At 40.0% G+C, this 15,451-nt stretch overlaps 1 protein-coding gene across 4 annotated transcripts in view; it reads right to left on the bottom strand.

The window, feature by feature from the left end:
- The window catches only part of acss2 (acyl-CoA synthetase short chain family member 2), a 53,252-nt gene that overhangs the window by 17,203 nt on the left and 20,598 nt on the right, over positions 1 to 15,451 (bottom strand). For all 4 annotated transcript variants that reach the window (XR_008387888.1, XM_053643065.1, XM_053643066.1 and 1 more), the window contains 3 exons: positions 13,008 to 13,178; positions 12,616 to 12,749; positions 4,265 to 4,397 (listed from right to left, as the gene is read on the bottom strand). Coding sequence is in view for 3 of the 4 variants with exons in the window: in XM_053643065.1 (XP_053499040.1) it covers positions 4,265 to 4,397; positions 12,616 to 12,749; positions 13,008 to 13,178 (438 nt within the window). In the remaining variant the exon portion in view is untranslated. The remainder of the gene's footprint in view (positions 1 to 4,264; positions 4,398 to 12,615; positions 12,750 to 13,007; positions 13,179 to 15,451) is intronic.

Below are 15,451 nucleotides of genomic sequence, written 5' to 3'. Positions count from 1 at the left end.
CTTTAAATAAATTAAAGTAAATAACATGTAATATTTGATTTTATATCCCTTACTTGAAAAAACTGCATCAAGCCTACGACTCATTGATCACCAAATTGCTTGTTTCTTCTTTTGTGATGTTTTCCAGGCTTTTACTGCAGCCTCCTTCAGTTGTTGTTTGCCTTTCAGTTGGCAGTGTGTTTTGGATCATTGTCTTGCTGCATGATAAAGTTCTTCCCAATAAATTTAGAAGGATTTCTCTGAAAATTGGCAGACAAAATGTTCCTGTAAACTTCTGAATTCATTCTGCTGCTACTATCATGACTTACATCATCAATAAAGATTAGTGAGCCTGTTCCAGAAGCAGCCCTGCAAGACCAAGCCACGACAGTACCTCCACCATGTTTCACAGATGAAATTATAAGTTTTAGATCATGAGCAGATCCTTTCTTTCTCAACACTTTGGCATTTCCACCACTTTGGTAGAGATTAATCTTGGTTCCAGAATTTTTGTGGCTCATCTCTGTATTTCAATGCAAATTCCAATCTGGCATGCCTGCATGTGGAGGGCTCCCCCTGTGGAGGTTGTTGGTGATGTCACTGACTATTGTTTTTGGCTCTCTGACATAGGCTGCTGTTGTTTTCCTTGGCCGACCCATTCAGTGTCTGTTGTTTAGTAACTGGTTTCTTTCTTTTTCAAGATATTTGAAATTGTCGTACTGGGTATGCCCAATGTTTGTGCAATGCCTCTGATTGATTGTCCCTCTTTTAATGAGTAAAGCTAATGAGTCTTTATTGGTCACATACATTACAGCACAGTGAAATTCTTTTCTTCGCATGTCAGGAAGCTGAGGTCAGAGCACAGGGTCAGGCATGATATGGCACCCCTGGAGCAGAGAGGGTTAAAGGCCTTGCTCAAGGGCCCAACAAAGGCAGCTTGGCACCTTCTGATCAGTAACCCAGAGACTTAACCGCCAAGCCACCACTGCCTCAGCTTCAAAATGGCTTGCTTTTCTCCCATGTACAGCTCTCAGATCTTCATGTTGCCTGATCCATTAAAACAAAAAAATGCAGTCTTCCCAGATGAAACTGAAGGCTAAAACCAAGAGCGGATGTTCAGAGCTATTCATTGTTTAAACAATCAATCTAACTGGACACACCTGGGTACCAAGAAACACCAGTCAGTCACGGTCCAATATTTTTGCTCACCTGCAAATTGGGTGGTCCGGTACAAAATGTGCTATGTTCTATGTTGTTTAACATCTACATATAAATAACAGGAAAAGAAAGCTGAAATTCTAAACTCTTTTCTCATATTTATCTTTTGATCTCCAAATGTCTATGCTACACAAAAAAAAAAAAAAAAAAAAAAAAGAGTTAACTGCTCTTGCCGCTCTAAAATTTTCACGGGGATAGTTCTTTGTTTTATCTTAAAATTCTGACTTTTTAATGAAAAATAAATACTCAACAATTACTGTATTTTTTACAATGTACAGTGCCCTCCACTAACATTGGCAACCTTGATAAATATGAGCAAAGAAGGCTGTGAAAAATTTTCTTTATTGTTTAACCTTTTGATCTTTTGTTCAAAATATTCACAAAAATACTCTACTCTCATGGACAAACAACTGCAAACAATACAGGTTTATCCAAAAAAATTATTTGTTTAATATAGGTGTGCAAAAATTATTGGCACCCCTATAAATTCATATGAGTAAAATATATTTGAAGTATATTGCCAATGATATTTTACTTTTTTTTAGTACACCTGGTTGACTAGGAACAGAAAATTGTTCAACCATGAATTCCTGTTTCACAGGGCTATATGAATATGAGGTAACACATACACGAAATTCCCTTAGTCATTCAAAACAATGAGTTAGACCAAGGAACATAGCCGTGATGTGCGACAGAAGGTTGTTGAGCTTCACAAAATGGGAGGTGGCTATTAGAAAATGGCACAAGCATTGAAAATGCCCATTTCCACCATCAGGGCAATAATTAAGAAGTCCCAGTCAACTGGAAATGTTATGAATCAACCTGGAATTGGACGCGTCTCTATATTGTCTCAATGGGAAGAAGATGGATCGAGTGGCCAAAAAATCTCCATGGATCACAGCTGGAGAATTGCAGAAGTTGCATCTTGTGGTCAAAAAGTCTCCAAAAATACAATCCTTGAAACAAAAAGGGTTTCAATAAAAAAAGCCTCTACTCTCATCCAAAAACAATCGGAAGTGTCTTCAGTTTGCCAGACACTACTGGAACTTCAAATGGGATCGGGTTTTATGGTCAGATGAAACCAAAATAGAGCTTTTTGGCAATACACACCAGAGGTGGTTTTGGCACACAGAGAGGTAGCCATATGGAAAAGTACTTCATGCCCACGATTAAATATGATGGTGGCTCTTTAATGTTTTGGGGCTGTTTTCCTGCTAGAAGACCTGGACATTGTTAGAATACATGGCATCATGGACTATGAAATATCAACAGATAGTAAATGAAAACCTGATTGCCACTGCAAAAAGCTTAAAATGAGCCGTGGTTGGATCTTCCAGTAGGACAATTATCCAAAACATACATCAAGATCAACACAAAAATGGTTTACTGACCACAAAATCAAGGTCCTGCCATGGCCATACCAGTTCCCTGACAGTTCAAACCCGTGGGGTGAACTGAAGAGGAGAGTCCAACAGTGTGGACCTCGAAATTTGAAGGATCTGGAGAGAATCTGTATGGAGGAATGGTCTCAGATCCCTTGCCTTATATTCTCCAACCTCATCAGGCATTACAGCTGGAGACTCAGCGCTGTTATCTTAGCAAAGGGAGGTGGCACAAAGTATTGACTAAAAAAGTGCCAATAATTGTTGCACACCTAGATTTAACAAAGATTTTTTTAGATATATAAACCTGTGTTTTGTTTGCAATTGTTTGATATCCATGAGAGCAGAGAATTTTTGTGAATTTAAACAAAAGCTCAGAAGGTTAAACAGATAATTTTCACAGCCTTCTTTGCTCGTATTTACCAAGGGTGCCAATATTAGTAGAGGGAACAGTATATAATTTTTTTGTTTTGTAATATATTGCTTTCTTGAACAAAAAATAGTACAGTATTTGTAGCATTATTATTTTAGTGTAATGGAGACCAGAAAGAGAACTTAAACTAGCAAATTCTTAAGCTCAGCTTATAATAACTTTATTAAAACTTAAAATAATTTGACTGCTTTGTTATAGCCAAGATAATTAAATTAATCCATTAATAAAAACAAAATGAAGGCTTTAATTTTGCAATGTCATAAAAAATTTTGCATTTTCATAGTAACTTATACTTGTGACTGTCAGAGGTGGTAAAACAAAGCATCAAAAAAGTAAACGTACTGTTACTAAGAAAAAATACTCAAGTATTTTTGCAATCTGCGATTGATCAATTAGTGTGCCTACTCAGCGTGGCTCAAGGTCCCTATCCAGAACCTTCACACTATCTGTCCCTTAGTGGTGGAATGAACTTACAACCTCAATCCGGATGGCAGAATCTGTTCTTACACCACTACTCTGCGCACTTTGCTTCTTCTAGAACTCAATTAAAGATCTTGTATAGCAGCACTACTTGTACTGTTCTCTGCTTAATACATCACTTTGCTTGTATTTCCTAATTTGTAAGTCGCTTTGGATAAAAGTGTAAATGTAATAAAAAATAAAGTTCTTATCTAAATATCTACTTGAGTAAGAAATATAGTGTTAAAAAAAACTACTAAAAGTAGCTGTTAAGGAAAATTTATACCTCAGTTAACACATTTACATGGCAACACAGAATGGTTGATAGGTAAACATGGCAGGCAAAGACATGCTAGTGCACAAGCTAATTACACATCCTGCGTATCTTTAGGTGTTATGCATCAGGTGAAAGCTGATGCCAGGGAGATGTGTCTGACTGTGTATACAGAAACAGTTTGATGAAATGTTGTTTACTGTTTAAAGTACATCTGAAGTGTAAACAATAAAATGGAGATGAATAAAAGAATTCAGTAAATTGAGCACTACTCAACATTTAGTATGCTTGCTTGTAACTCTACATAGACTTTTTTTGTCCAATGAACTTCATATCTGACCACCCACATGAGAGTAAAAACTGCCTACTCATGGAAATTTTTTGTTGTGTGCTGTGGAATCTCAGGCCCAGTACAAACCTCTAATGGAAGTCAAAGTAATTAGGATTATGCTCAATTGACTTCTATTCGATAACTATGACTATAGTTCATAGAAACCACCACTACAAATAGGCACCTACTGTCTCAGTCTGCCAGAAGGTGTCCACAATGGGGCATCTCTTCTCCCCAACTACACTATAGTACCACAGCCAGGCCTCAGGGTTAATAGGCTCCCCCACAGTACCCAAGATCTTCAGAGAGCTCCGCTTATACCTGAGAACACACACACACACACACACACCTCTTACTATTTTTGGGAGGATCTTCCAATTACATAATTATTAATGCAACTAATTAATACATACATACATACATACATAAACACACACACACGCATGCATGTATATAAATTTTAGAGTGAAATATAAAATGTAAACACTATTTAAGGGTGTTTTCAAACCTGTAGATCTGTGCTTTGTTCCAAAACAGGGACTTAAATTGTTACAATATTACCAAGTGTAGTGTATCAAAATGTGTTTATGCAAGTCACATGTGAGTAAACTGTCCTCTGGTTGGTCAGAGTGCACCTATTTATGTTCCGGGGTTCCGCTCATAGCGGTCATCTGTCAAGATGGACAGACAGCAGCTCTGCGAGCTTATTGTGGCTTTCTTTTTAGCTGCAGTTATTACAATTTATCTATTTATATGTTCCACAGAGCAATTAGGGGTCAGCTCTTTTAGATGCTCGCTAAACACCTTGTAAACCTCAGTGTTTTTATGTGCTTCATTGAGGCATTTTACCTCATCTTTGGTCCAAGTTAAACCATGATTTACGTTGCGAGCCATTGGCAAAATATACACGCTTTTTCTTCGCGCTTTTCCCACCCTACATTGCTATACAGGTGTTCGTTGGGTCAGATTGCTGTCTCATCACAAGCAAACTGCTCCAGAGTTCATTTGCAAACAGGCTGAGACCACTTCGTTCAGGTGGTCTCAGACTAATTGTTTAGGTGCGGATCTGAACACAACTTCAGTGTTCACATATGTCTAAATGAACAGAACCAAGGGAGAAAACGCAGCAGGTTCCCGAAACAAATGAGCCAGGTGTGAAAACACTCTGAAATAACTATGACAGAAGCAAAATTCTATTAAATGAAGAATAATTGTTTTGCAATTTTTATTATTATGAACATTACCTCCCCAAGCCCTACAATAACACAACCATACATAGCTAACATTGGCCAAGTCCAACACACAAATGCCCGAGTGTGCATGCGTGTGTGTGAGAGAGAGAGAGGGGGGAATGGAGAGAGATTCAGTCATATATTTAAATAAATAAATAAATAAAAATTAAACATGGTTGTATCCTAAAATCTAGGATGTAGATTTGAATTTAATATTTAATTTACCTTATTTATCCATAAATTAAGTTTAACTCTTCTTGAGATTATCAAGTTAAAAAATACAATAAGGGGTTGAACTTGATAGTGTTATGTTATGATTCCAAGCAACCTACAGTAATAAAATTAGAGATTATCTACACAGCTAGCTAGAGTATGGCTATTTACTACGGTGTCACTCCAATCACTTTGAACAAAATTTGAATGAAGAAAAATTGAGGGAAAAGTTTCCTTTTTTTATTCCTGAAGTAAAACAATACAAAGCAATGTGCATTTTTGTCTATATAAAAATAATATTTTAAAAAATCTCTACAAAGAGAGTTTAAAAATTGTCAACAAAATGTTAACCATATCTGAGGCATAATTTAAAAATTCTGTTCACACAGCAACTCGCAGAGGCATCACGACTGGAGACCATTCATTGTCAAGGAGAGCTGGCGACTTTCAGCGACATGAGCATCAGTGACATTTGCGACTAGATGTGGGAGTGTTGAGCGACGTGAAAAAGTTGAGAAAAGTTCAACTTTATGCAAATTTGGAGTGACAAATTTGGAGTAAGTACCACTGGAAGTGAAGACAGTAGAACGCACGTGATCCGCCATGCTGCCTGAAAGTCTGAATTGATTTGTGGACCTAGACAGTCCAGGGCTTGTGCTTTCACTGAAGATAGATGGCTGCAAAGTAAAGAGCACACACTGCTTCTCCTTCATCTCATAGGATATGATGCTGTGGAAGCGGAGGTGTGCTCAAGCACCGGTTTGTGAATGGAGGGCGGAGCTGGAGAAGATGAGTAGTAAGGAATGAACAAATGTGGAGAATTCTACTAATGAATGTGTGTTTGTTTGCAGTGAGCCAAGGCAAGAATAAGCATGAAAGAGATGCATGTCTTAACAGAGATAGCGCAACCAGCATGGCGCTGTGGGTGTGTGCATGTGACTGAAGAGATGAAAAGTGAAAGTAAGAAATAAAGCGCCTTTGAGTTGTTCCAAGCTACCTCCAGCTTCCTCATTTCTGCCCGAACTTGGGATAGGGTCACACTGGTGACAAAACCCAGGAACTGAAGAAGACACCACGGAGTCCACCGCTGGCTTGCCACCACATCCCTCGCCAACCTCCACCAAACCCAGCATCAGGCCCTCCAGCTGCATTGAGATCAGGAGCAGTGCATCAAAAATCTGCTCAATGCCCAGGTAGTGAAACTGCAGGTGCTCCATGGCTTAAGTCCAGCAGGCCAAAAGTCCAGTTGCGGCCCCGCCGGCTGCCATGGCCACGCCCCAAGTCACCCTCACCAAGATTGGACCGCAAGATGACCCGGAATTTTTGGAGTTATACGAGTGCTGTGGTGTGGGGATAGCCCGAAGGTCAGTGGGCAGCCTGCCAACCCACGGCCCCACAGCTACCAGTCACCAACGTGCTGGAATACCCAGACCTGAAACGGGTCAGCCACACCCCAAAAAAGCACTTCCGGTCAATCACCTTCCGCGAGCTTGGCTGCCCATTTGCATTCGCCCACAAACTCCAGGACACCTGCCGGAGGTGGCTACTGGCTGAGGGATGCAACGCTGAGGGATGTGGACTTCCGCAATCACTCCAGGTGGCAGAGGAACACTTGGCGGCATATCCAAGGCCAGGCAATCCCCTCCCTTTTTCCTCTCTCTCGATCTCACGCCTCTCCCCTGTGTCTGTCTCCACTCTACCTCAGATGGGTGAATCTGGGGCTGCAGGTATAGGAGTGAAGACTGGGAGGGTGTGCTGGCACTGCGGGGAGCCTGGGCATTCTCAGGACCGATGCAATATCATGGAGGTGGGAGCGTTGGTCTAGATACCAGACACGCCACAGGCCATCCCCATTCAAGCCTGGATGTACCGCATAACGGTGAATGTTCAAGGGGGTACAGATCATGCATTGATGGATTCGGGCTGTAACCAGACCTCAATTCACTAATGCTTGGTTCAAGGTGAGGCACTGGGGAATGCACATTTGGCGAAGGTGACGTGTGTACACGGGGATGTTCACAAATATCCACTGGTGCCGTTCATCATTAAATTTCGGGGACAAAAACATATAGTGGAGACGGCGGTTAGTCCTTGCCTAACACATCTTCTAATCCTGGGGACAAATTGGACAGGGTTTCAAATTTTACTGAGAGAAATGTTTGTGGATGGGTCCTGCAGTAGTGATAAACGGTGTGGAATGTGCGCAGCATTGGCCGAGGAGGCGGTACCAGGACCGTCGACATCAGCTCCATGTCAGGGGAACATCGAGAGCAGGGCGAGCTCCGCTCCTCCCCCCTTGGCGGGGATTCCTCTTTGGGATTTCCCTTTGGAGCAGTTGCACGATGAGAGCCTCAGGCACGACTTCGACCAAGTGAGAGCAATTGATTGTAGGCAAATTCAGTCTAATGGTGTGCTCTCCCACCCATATTTTTTGATTATAAAGGATAGGATATATAGAGGCAGGACACTCAAACACAAGAGGAAACCCAATTGTTGGTTCTGAAGAGTCGTTTGGAATTATTATTGCAGGCGGCTCATCATAATCCAATGGCAGGGCACTTAGGATAGGATAAAACACTGATCCATCTCACGGCCAGGTTCTATTAGCCAGGCATTTGCGGTGATATTTGCAGGTGGTGCACGGCCTGTCGTGCAGGTCAGCTGGTGAATCCGCTGTCCATCCCAAAAACACCATTGCTCCTACTCCCATTAATCGAGGTCTCCTATTAAAGAATTGGCATGGACCTCATCGGGTGATTAGATTGAACTGCATGAGGGCATTGGTTCGTGTTAGTACTAGTGGACAACACAACGCAATATTCATAAGTGGTGCCTCTCCACAATATCTCTGCACATAATGTTCCTTCTGTGTTATCTCCCGAGTCGTGATCCCGAAAGAGATCCTGACTGATGTGAGCACATCTTTCGTGTCACAAACACTATGCAAACTTTACAAATTGTTGGGGATTAAATTGATTCACACCAACATTTATCATCCACAAATAGATGGGCTAGTCAAATTATTTAATCAAATGCTTTAAAACATGATTCGTAAGTTCATTCATGACAATGTGCGAAACTGGGATGAGTGGCTAGAGCCCGTTATTTGCAGTACGAGAGGTCCTGCAAGCCTCCATAGGGTTTTGCCTGTTTGAGTAACTGTACGGGCAGAAGGCTCGCAGCATGGATCATTCGGGATGAATGAACCATGCATTTTCATTCAGGAAAATTGGGAGGCGGGACCTTCTTACAGTAAAAGCAAAATTCAATACATTCTTGATCGGAGAATAAAACTCCAGGAACTCAAAGGCAGTTCCCGTGGCTTTGCTGACGGTTGTTCCAGAGAGGGAGGTGCTAGGACCAGAGGTAAAAATGGAGACCACCTCTCTCCATCCCAAATCACAGACATTGCTAAATTGCAGATGGAGTTTTCCGACGTGTTTTGGACTCTACCCCGTCGCACTAATCTCAGACAGCACCACATAGAGACAACCCCAGGGGTGGTGGTATGCAGATGCCCCTCTCATCTGCCCAAACACACAAAAAAAAAAATGTGGTTCAGGATGAACTCAAGACTACGCTCAACATGGGAGTAATCAAGGAGTCCCACAGTGACTGGAGCAGCCCAGTGGTTTTGGTGCCCAAAGACAACGGGAAGGTCCATTTTTGTGTGGACTTTAGGAAACGTGGTGTCTAAATTTGATGCATACCCAATGCCTCGCATTTACGAACTGCTCGATCGGTTAGGTGCAGCCAGGGCTCTACAGTAACAATTTCTTTTAGGAGTGCTCCTAATTACAAAAAATTAAGGAGCACAGTTGAAGTTTGTTTATTTCTTTTTTAGAGATGGTAATGTTAATGTGCCACAATATAATGCACAAATAGGCATGAGAAAACTTGAGCTTGTCAATTATGACAGAATTTAGGAACATCGTGTGAGCCATGACAAATTAATTTACCTTCTGATAAACTAAATTTAATATTTTCAGTTAGTATTACAGGCTGTATGCAAAAAACAACAACCGTTAACCTGTTCCACCTTGTAAACAAATACAAAATATCTCAATGTTCAGTCTTTGTTGTCTGCTCCTCTTAAATATATTTAAAGCTACACTATTAAACGTTTCCCACTGTCATGGTTCTGGGCTGGAACCAATTCTCGAACTGCTCTGAGAATACTGTGTATATATCTGAATAATCTCATAGGATATAATTGGGCGAGTTCATTTATCTGCCAGATGCAAAGCACTTTAATTTAATGGTGTTCATTACTGATGCTCCGCTCAGAATTTTTACAGTCGATACTGATTTCTTGTCATCTTGAAGGACCGATACCAATCTAGATATCAATCTTTTTTTGTTTAAGCTTGAATCAGGAGGTCTGTCATAAACAGTTAAATGTACGCTCTCTGCTCATGGTCACTGTTCATTGAATTAAAAGAATAGCAATGAGAAATACTGTTGGTTAATTGATAAATAAACAAGCATAAAATATTTTTAATATCTTAAACAATAAAGAGTCCTATTAAAAGTAGACTAACACAAGCATGATTTATATTAGGAAAAAGAACGATAATAGCCTTCTAAGGAAATAGCCTACTAAGCATAATGTCAAATTGATATTAAATGCAACCCATAGTAATTAAACATTGTTTCATTTATCATTCTATTCATATTTTGAGTTTATTATAATATCATTGTTTTATATTAAATGATTCATTGATAACTATAAATTTTGTCTTTACATTTTATTAGTTTTTTTTGTTTGATTGTTTATCAGTTTTAGATCGGTTCCCCCAGAACAGTGTTGCCATTTCTGCTGATATTAGCATTTTTTGGGGGATTAAATCAAAACATGAAAACTGGAGTTGATTTGTCTAGTGATATCTGGCAACTGTGAGCTTAAATGAAGTGAATGCGCTGTCCATTAGATTTGGTGAAGAGAGTGAAGAGAGAGCGGCAGCGTACTGTATGTTTGCAGACCGAACAGTTGCTACTCTTGATTATGATTGGTGAGGTATTATTTAGTAAAGAAGTTTGAATTACACCTACTGTCTAGAATTAGCATTATTATTAATGTACTTCCACCCGATGCCACTGTGGCTACATGAGCACGTCACAGTCGCAGGTTCAGGTCATTTTCGGTGATCAATAAAAGATGGCGGTTTGTGAAATCAGCAAGTTGATAGAAGTAGATAATGTACAGTGTTACTCTTGTCATCATAATGGCTATTTGCACACTTGTTGGGTTGACTGAGGTGATGAAAAGCAGTGCGAAAGTAGCTAAGCGTGGTGTAGCTAGATGCATTTTGGAGTTGTAGTTTTTATTCCGATTGTATTATACAACTTCGAACAGGTCACTCGCACCGGTGCGCTTAAATATTTTTTCACAGTCGCACAATGTACTTTTCAGTCACAAATGCGAGTGAAATGGTCACACTGTAGAGCCCTGGGTGTAGCTCACTTTTATTCAACACTGGATTGAACAAAGTGATATTTTCAGACCATCAATAGCTTGTGAAAAATTGCCTTTTCCACTCCATTTGGGTTACACCAGCTTGTGACCCTTCCTTTTAGGATGTTCGGGGGCCCCCATGACTCTTCCAGAAACTTAGGGACAGAATCCTCTATCCACATGCTGCTTATGCGCTGCCTATTTAGATGACTGGTAGCAGCACATGCAGCACCTGAGGGCTGTTCTGAGCTCACTGAGATGGGCAAAGCTCACAGCGAATCCAAAGAATTGGGTGACTGGGCAACTTAGGTCATGGGCAGGTGCATCCCCAAACTGATAGGACAGCAGCAATTGCAGCCTGCCCAAGACCCAAGACCAAAAAGGAGGTGTGAGTTTCTGGGGCTGGCTGGCTATCATCAGAGGTTTGTACCTGATTATTCGAATATCATCGGTCTCTCCTAAAAAGGGAGAGAGAGAAAAACGAGCATGGAGCCGTGTGTGTTTGTGCATGTGTGTAATTAATATATAATGTGTACACACACACACACACACACACACACACACATATATATATATATATATATATATATATATATATATAAAAATATATATATAAATATAAAATGTGTGTGAGAGTGATTAAAGAGCTGAAAAGCACAAGTAAGAAATAAAGTGCCTTCGAGTTGTTCCAAGCCTGCTTCCGGCTTCCCCATTTCTGCCTGAACTTGGGCTAGTATCACAGATGCAAACATACACTGGTGAATTTTACATACAAATATTCTCCCTCCGGAATGTTTCATCTTAGCGGCAAGAAAACTGGTTTGTTGTCACAAGTAGAATGGTAGATGTGCCACTCACTGATAAATGTTACTATGGCAACCAGTAGTAGGAACAAAAAGTAGAAAAAGAAATAGTACTACCAGTATTTCCTCAGCTGAGTTATCCTCGGCAAATCGTGAGTATAATCCACCACGTTGGAGATTAAATCAAATGTGCACACCCCTTCTCTGGTCTCTCCCACGGTTTATATTCACTTCCATAAACATGTGCGCCGTTACGTGATGACGTAACCGGCACTGTGTTTACGTACAGTCTTGCAAGAATGAAGCCACACACACAATGTTAATGTTGCAACAAGACAGCACTAATATATAACAGGTGGCAATAATTAAAATAATTAAACACACAGGTACATTTGTATATCTGTATATTTTATGGGTTGTGCTGGTAGGGGCCTCTGGTGTTCAGACAATGCAATTACATTTGATGCATAATTAATAGAATGCTGAATTCCACAATATGAATCGCATATTTCCATGATGCACATCTTGACATAGTAACCAAATGCATCTATCCTTACACCCCTTCTATTTTCATTTTTAAAAAACCAACAGGTATATGACAGTGTACAGCAAATACATCAGACAAAAAAAATATTACACCATGACAACCTTTTGAGCCTATGTTTCCTGCCCTGATAGAATGCCATTTCCAATTTGCCTTACATGATCATTTATACATGAAGTGACTGTGTGGCTAAATATAGCACCTTGACTGAGCAAACGTACATAATATTCTTATTATTATGAGAGTATCTAAGGTGTGAAAACAACAAAGCTGCTATAACAAAAGAACTTACTTGTGGACTGGCTCACTGCCGTACTTCATGAGAAGTCTGATGGCTGTAGGTGCTGTGTAAAACTTGGAGACATTGTATTTGTCCACTATTTCCCACATTCTGCTAACATCAGGATAAGTGGGCAAGCCTTCAAACTGTCAGCAAAGATTGAGAAAGCAGAATGAACATTCTGAAAATTAGTCATGCAATGTAAAGAAGAATATAGGTCATTTAATTTTAACTTGCCAAGTCAGTGATAAATTACACTGCCACCTTTCTGTACAGCAGGTAGATTTTTGGCTAAAACTGTTTTCAAACTCTTCTAAATAAAATTAACAAGTACCAGGTACCTTCAGCACCAGATATTCTGCATTTGTTCTGAAGTATACAGAGTGATTAGGTTGTTCCCTCACCAGGACACTGGTGGCCCCATTAGACAGTGGACCGTAGGTGATGTAGGAGTGACCTGTAATCCAGCCTATGTCTGCTGTGCACCAGTAAATATCATCAGGGTGGTAGTCAAACACCATCTTAAATGTTACAGCAGTGTAAAGCATGTAACCACTGACTGTGTGCAACACACCCTGGGAAAGAAAGGGAAAGAAAAAAAAACAGCATAACATTCATCAGGACTTTATGAAATTGATGAACCTGAAAACTATCTACTGAATTTTTTAAATAAGTGTATTTTGTAAATATTGACTTACTTTATTACTGTTTACTGCTCTTTATAGTATGTTTATCTAGAAACAGACTTTTGCACAGTACTGCATATACTTATGTCATGTAGACTAAATGACAAAGATGTATGAAATGTCTAATATTTCTTACATTTCTACAGATACGGTGGTGCTTGAAAGTTTGTGAACCCTTTAGAATTTTCCATATTTCTGAATGAATAGGACCTAAAACAATCAGCTTTTCATCAGAAGTCCTAAAATTAGACAAGAACCAAATTAAACAAAAATATTATACTTGGTCACTTGTTTATTAAGAAAAATGATCCAATATTACATATCTGTAAGTGGCAAAACTATGTGAACCTTTGCCTTCAGTATCTGGTGTGACCCCCTTGTGCAGAAATAATTGCAACCAAACATTTTACGGTAACTGTTGATCAGTCCTGCACATCGGCTTGGAGGAATTTAACCCATTCCTCAGTACAGAACAACTTCAACTCTGGGATATTGGTGGGTTTCCTCAATGAACTGCTTGCATCAGGTCCTTCCACAACAATTCTATTGGATTAAGGCCAGGATTTTGAATTGGCCATTCCAAAACATTAACTTTATTCTTCTATAACCATTCTTTGGTAGAATGACTTTTGTGCTTAGGGTCCTTGACTTGCTGCATAAACCACTTTCTCTTGAGATTCAGCTCATAAACAGATGTCCTGACATTTTCCTTAGGAATTCGCTGGAATACTTCAGAATTCATTTTTCCATCAATGATGGCAAGCCATTCTGGCCCAGATGCAGCAAAACAGGCCCAAACCATGATGCTACCACCGCCGTGTTTCACAAATGGGATAAGGCTCTTATGCTGGAATGGCGTGTCTTCTTTTCTCCAAACAATGTTCCTCATTTAACCTGAAAAAGTTCTATTTAGGTCTCATCTGTCCACAAAACATTTTTCCAATAGCCTTCTGGCTTGTCCACGTGATCGTTAGCAAACAGCAGATGGGCAGCAAATGTTCTTTTTCGAGAGCAGTGGCTTTCCGCTTGCAACCCCGATATGCACAACAGTGTTGTTCAGTATTCTCCTGATGGTGAACTCATGAACATTAGACAATGTGAGAGGCTTTTAGTTGCTTAGAAGTTACCCTGGGTTCCATTGTGACTTTGCGGACATGTCTTGCTCTTGGAGTGATCATTGTTGGTCGACCACTCCTGGGGAGGGGAGGCATTTGTACACAATCGGTCTTGTGGAGTCCGAAATTTTTAGAGATAGTTTTGTAACTTTTTCCAGCCTGATGAGCATCATCAATTCTTTTTCTGAGGTACTCAGAAGTTTCCATTGTTCATGCCATGATGCACATCAACAAAGATATGTTGTGAAGATCAGACTTTTGATCCCTGTTCTTAAAATAAAACTGGGTGCTCACTCACACTCGATTGTCATCCCATGGATTAAAAACACCTGAAAACACTCTAATTTCACATACGTTTGCCACTCACATATGTAATTTTAATAGTAATTTTCCTCAATAAATAAATGATGTAGTATAAAGTTTTGTCTCATTAGTTTAATTGGGTTCTCATTGTCACCTTTTGACTTGTGTTAAAGTCTGATGATGTTTTAGGTCATATTTATGCAGAAATATAGAAAATTCTAAAGGATTTGCAAACGTTCAAGCACCACTGTATAGTACCGTGAGGTAAATAGTTGGAAATTGAAAACCTTTTTCATTTATATTTACAACATTTAGCGGATGCCCTTATCCAGAGTGACTTACAGTCTTTGTAGTCTCAAAAACATATCCTCAGGTTAGTACAAAAAAGTCAGCATCCAATAATACCAGTAAGCTAAAACTCTGTTAAAAATAATTTGTATAATGCTTTAGTACAGGGGTGCCCAATACGTCGATCGCGATCGACCGGTCGATCGCAAAGGAAGTGCGGGTAGATCACCATTCAAAAAAAAAATAGATGTTAGCGTTGACGTACAGGGCAGCCAGTCTGAGATCTCGTCTTTTCTCTCACCAAGTGTGCGATCAAACGCGCCAGCGCTAAAGGCTAGCAAGCGAAATCTTGGAGAGGATATTTTTCAGTCTTTTAAAGACTTCATTGATAAAACCCAGCTCCCAGTGAGCAAATTGATATCAGTCACCACGGATGGTGCGCCCGCAATGGTTGGC

Source organism: Ictalurus furcatus, chromosome 15 (assembly GCF_023375685.1).
Source record: "Ictalurus furcatus strain D&B chromosome 15, Billie_1.0, whole genome shotgun sequence".
NCBI classification, from domain to species: Eukaryota; Metazoa; Chordata; class Actinopteri; order Siluriformes; family Ictaluridae; genus Ictalurus; species Ictalurus furcatus.
The sequence above is the reverse complement of the archived record's forward strand: the minus strand, read 5'-3'. Positions and strand labels throughout refer to the sequence as shown.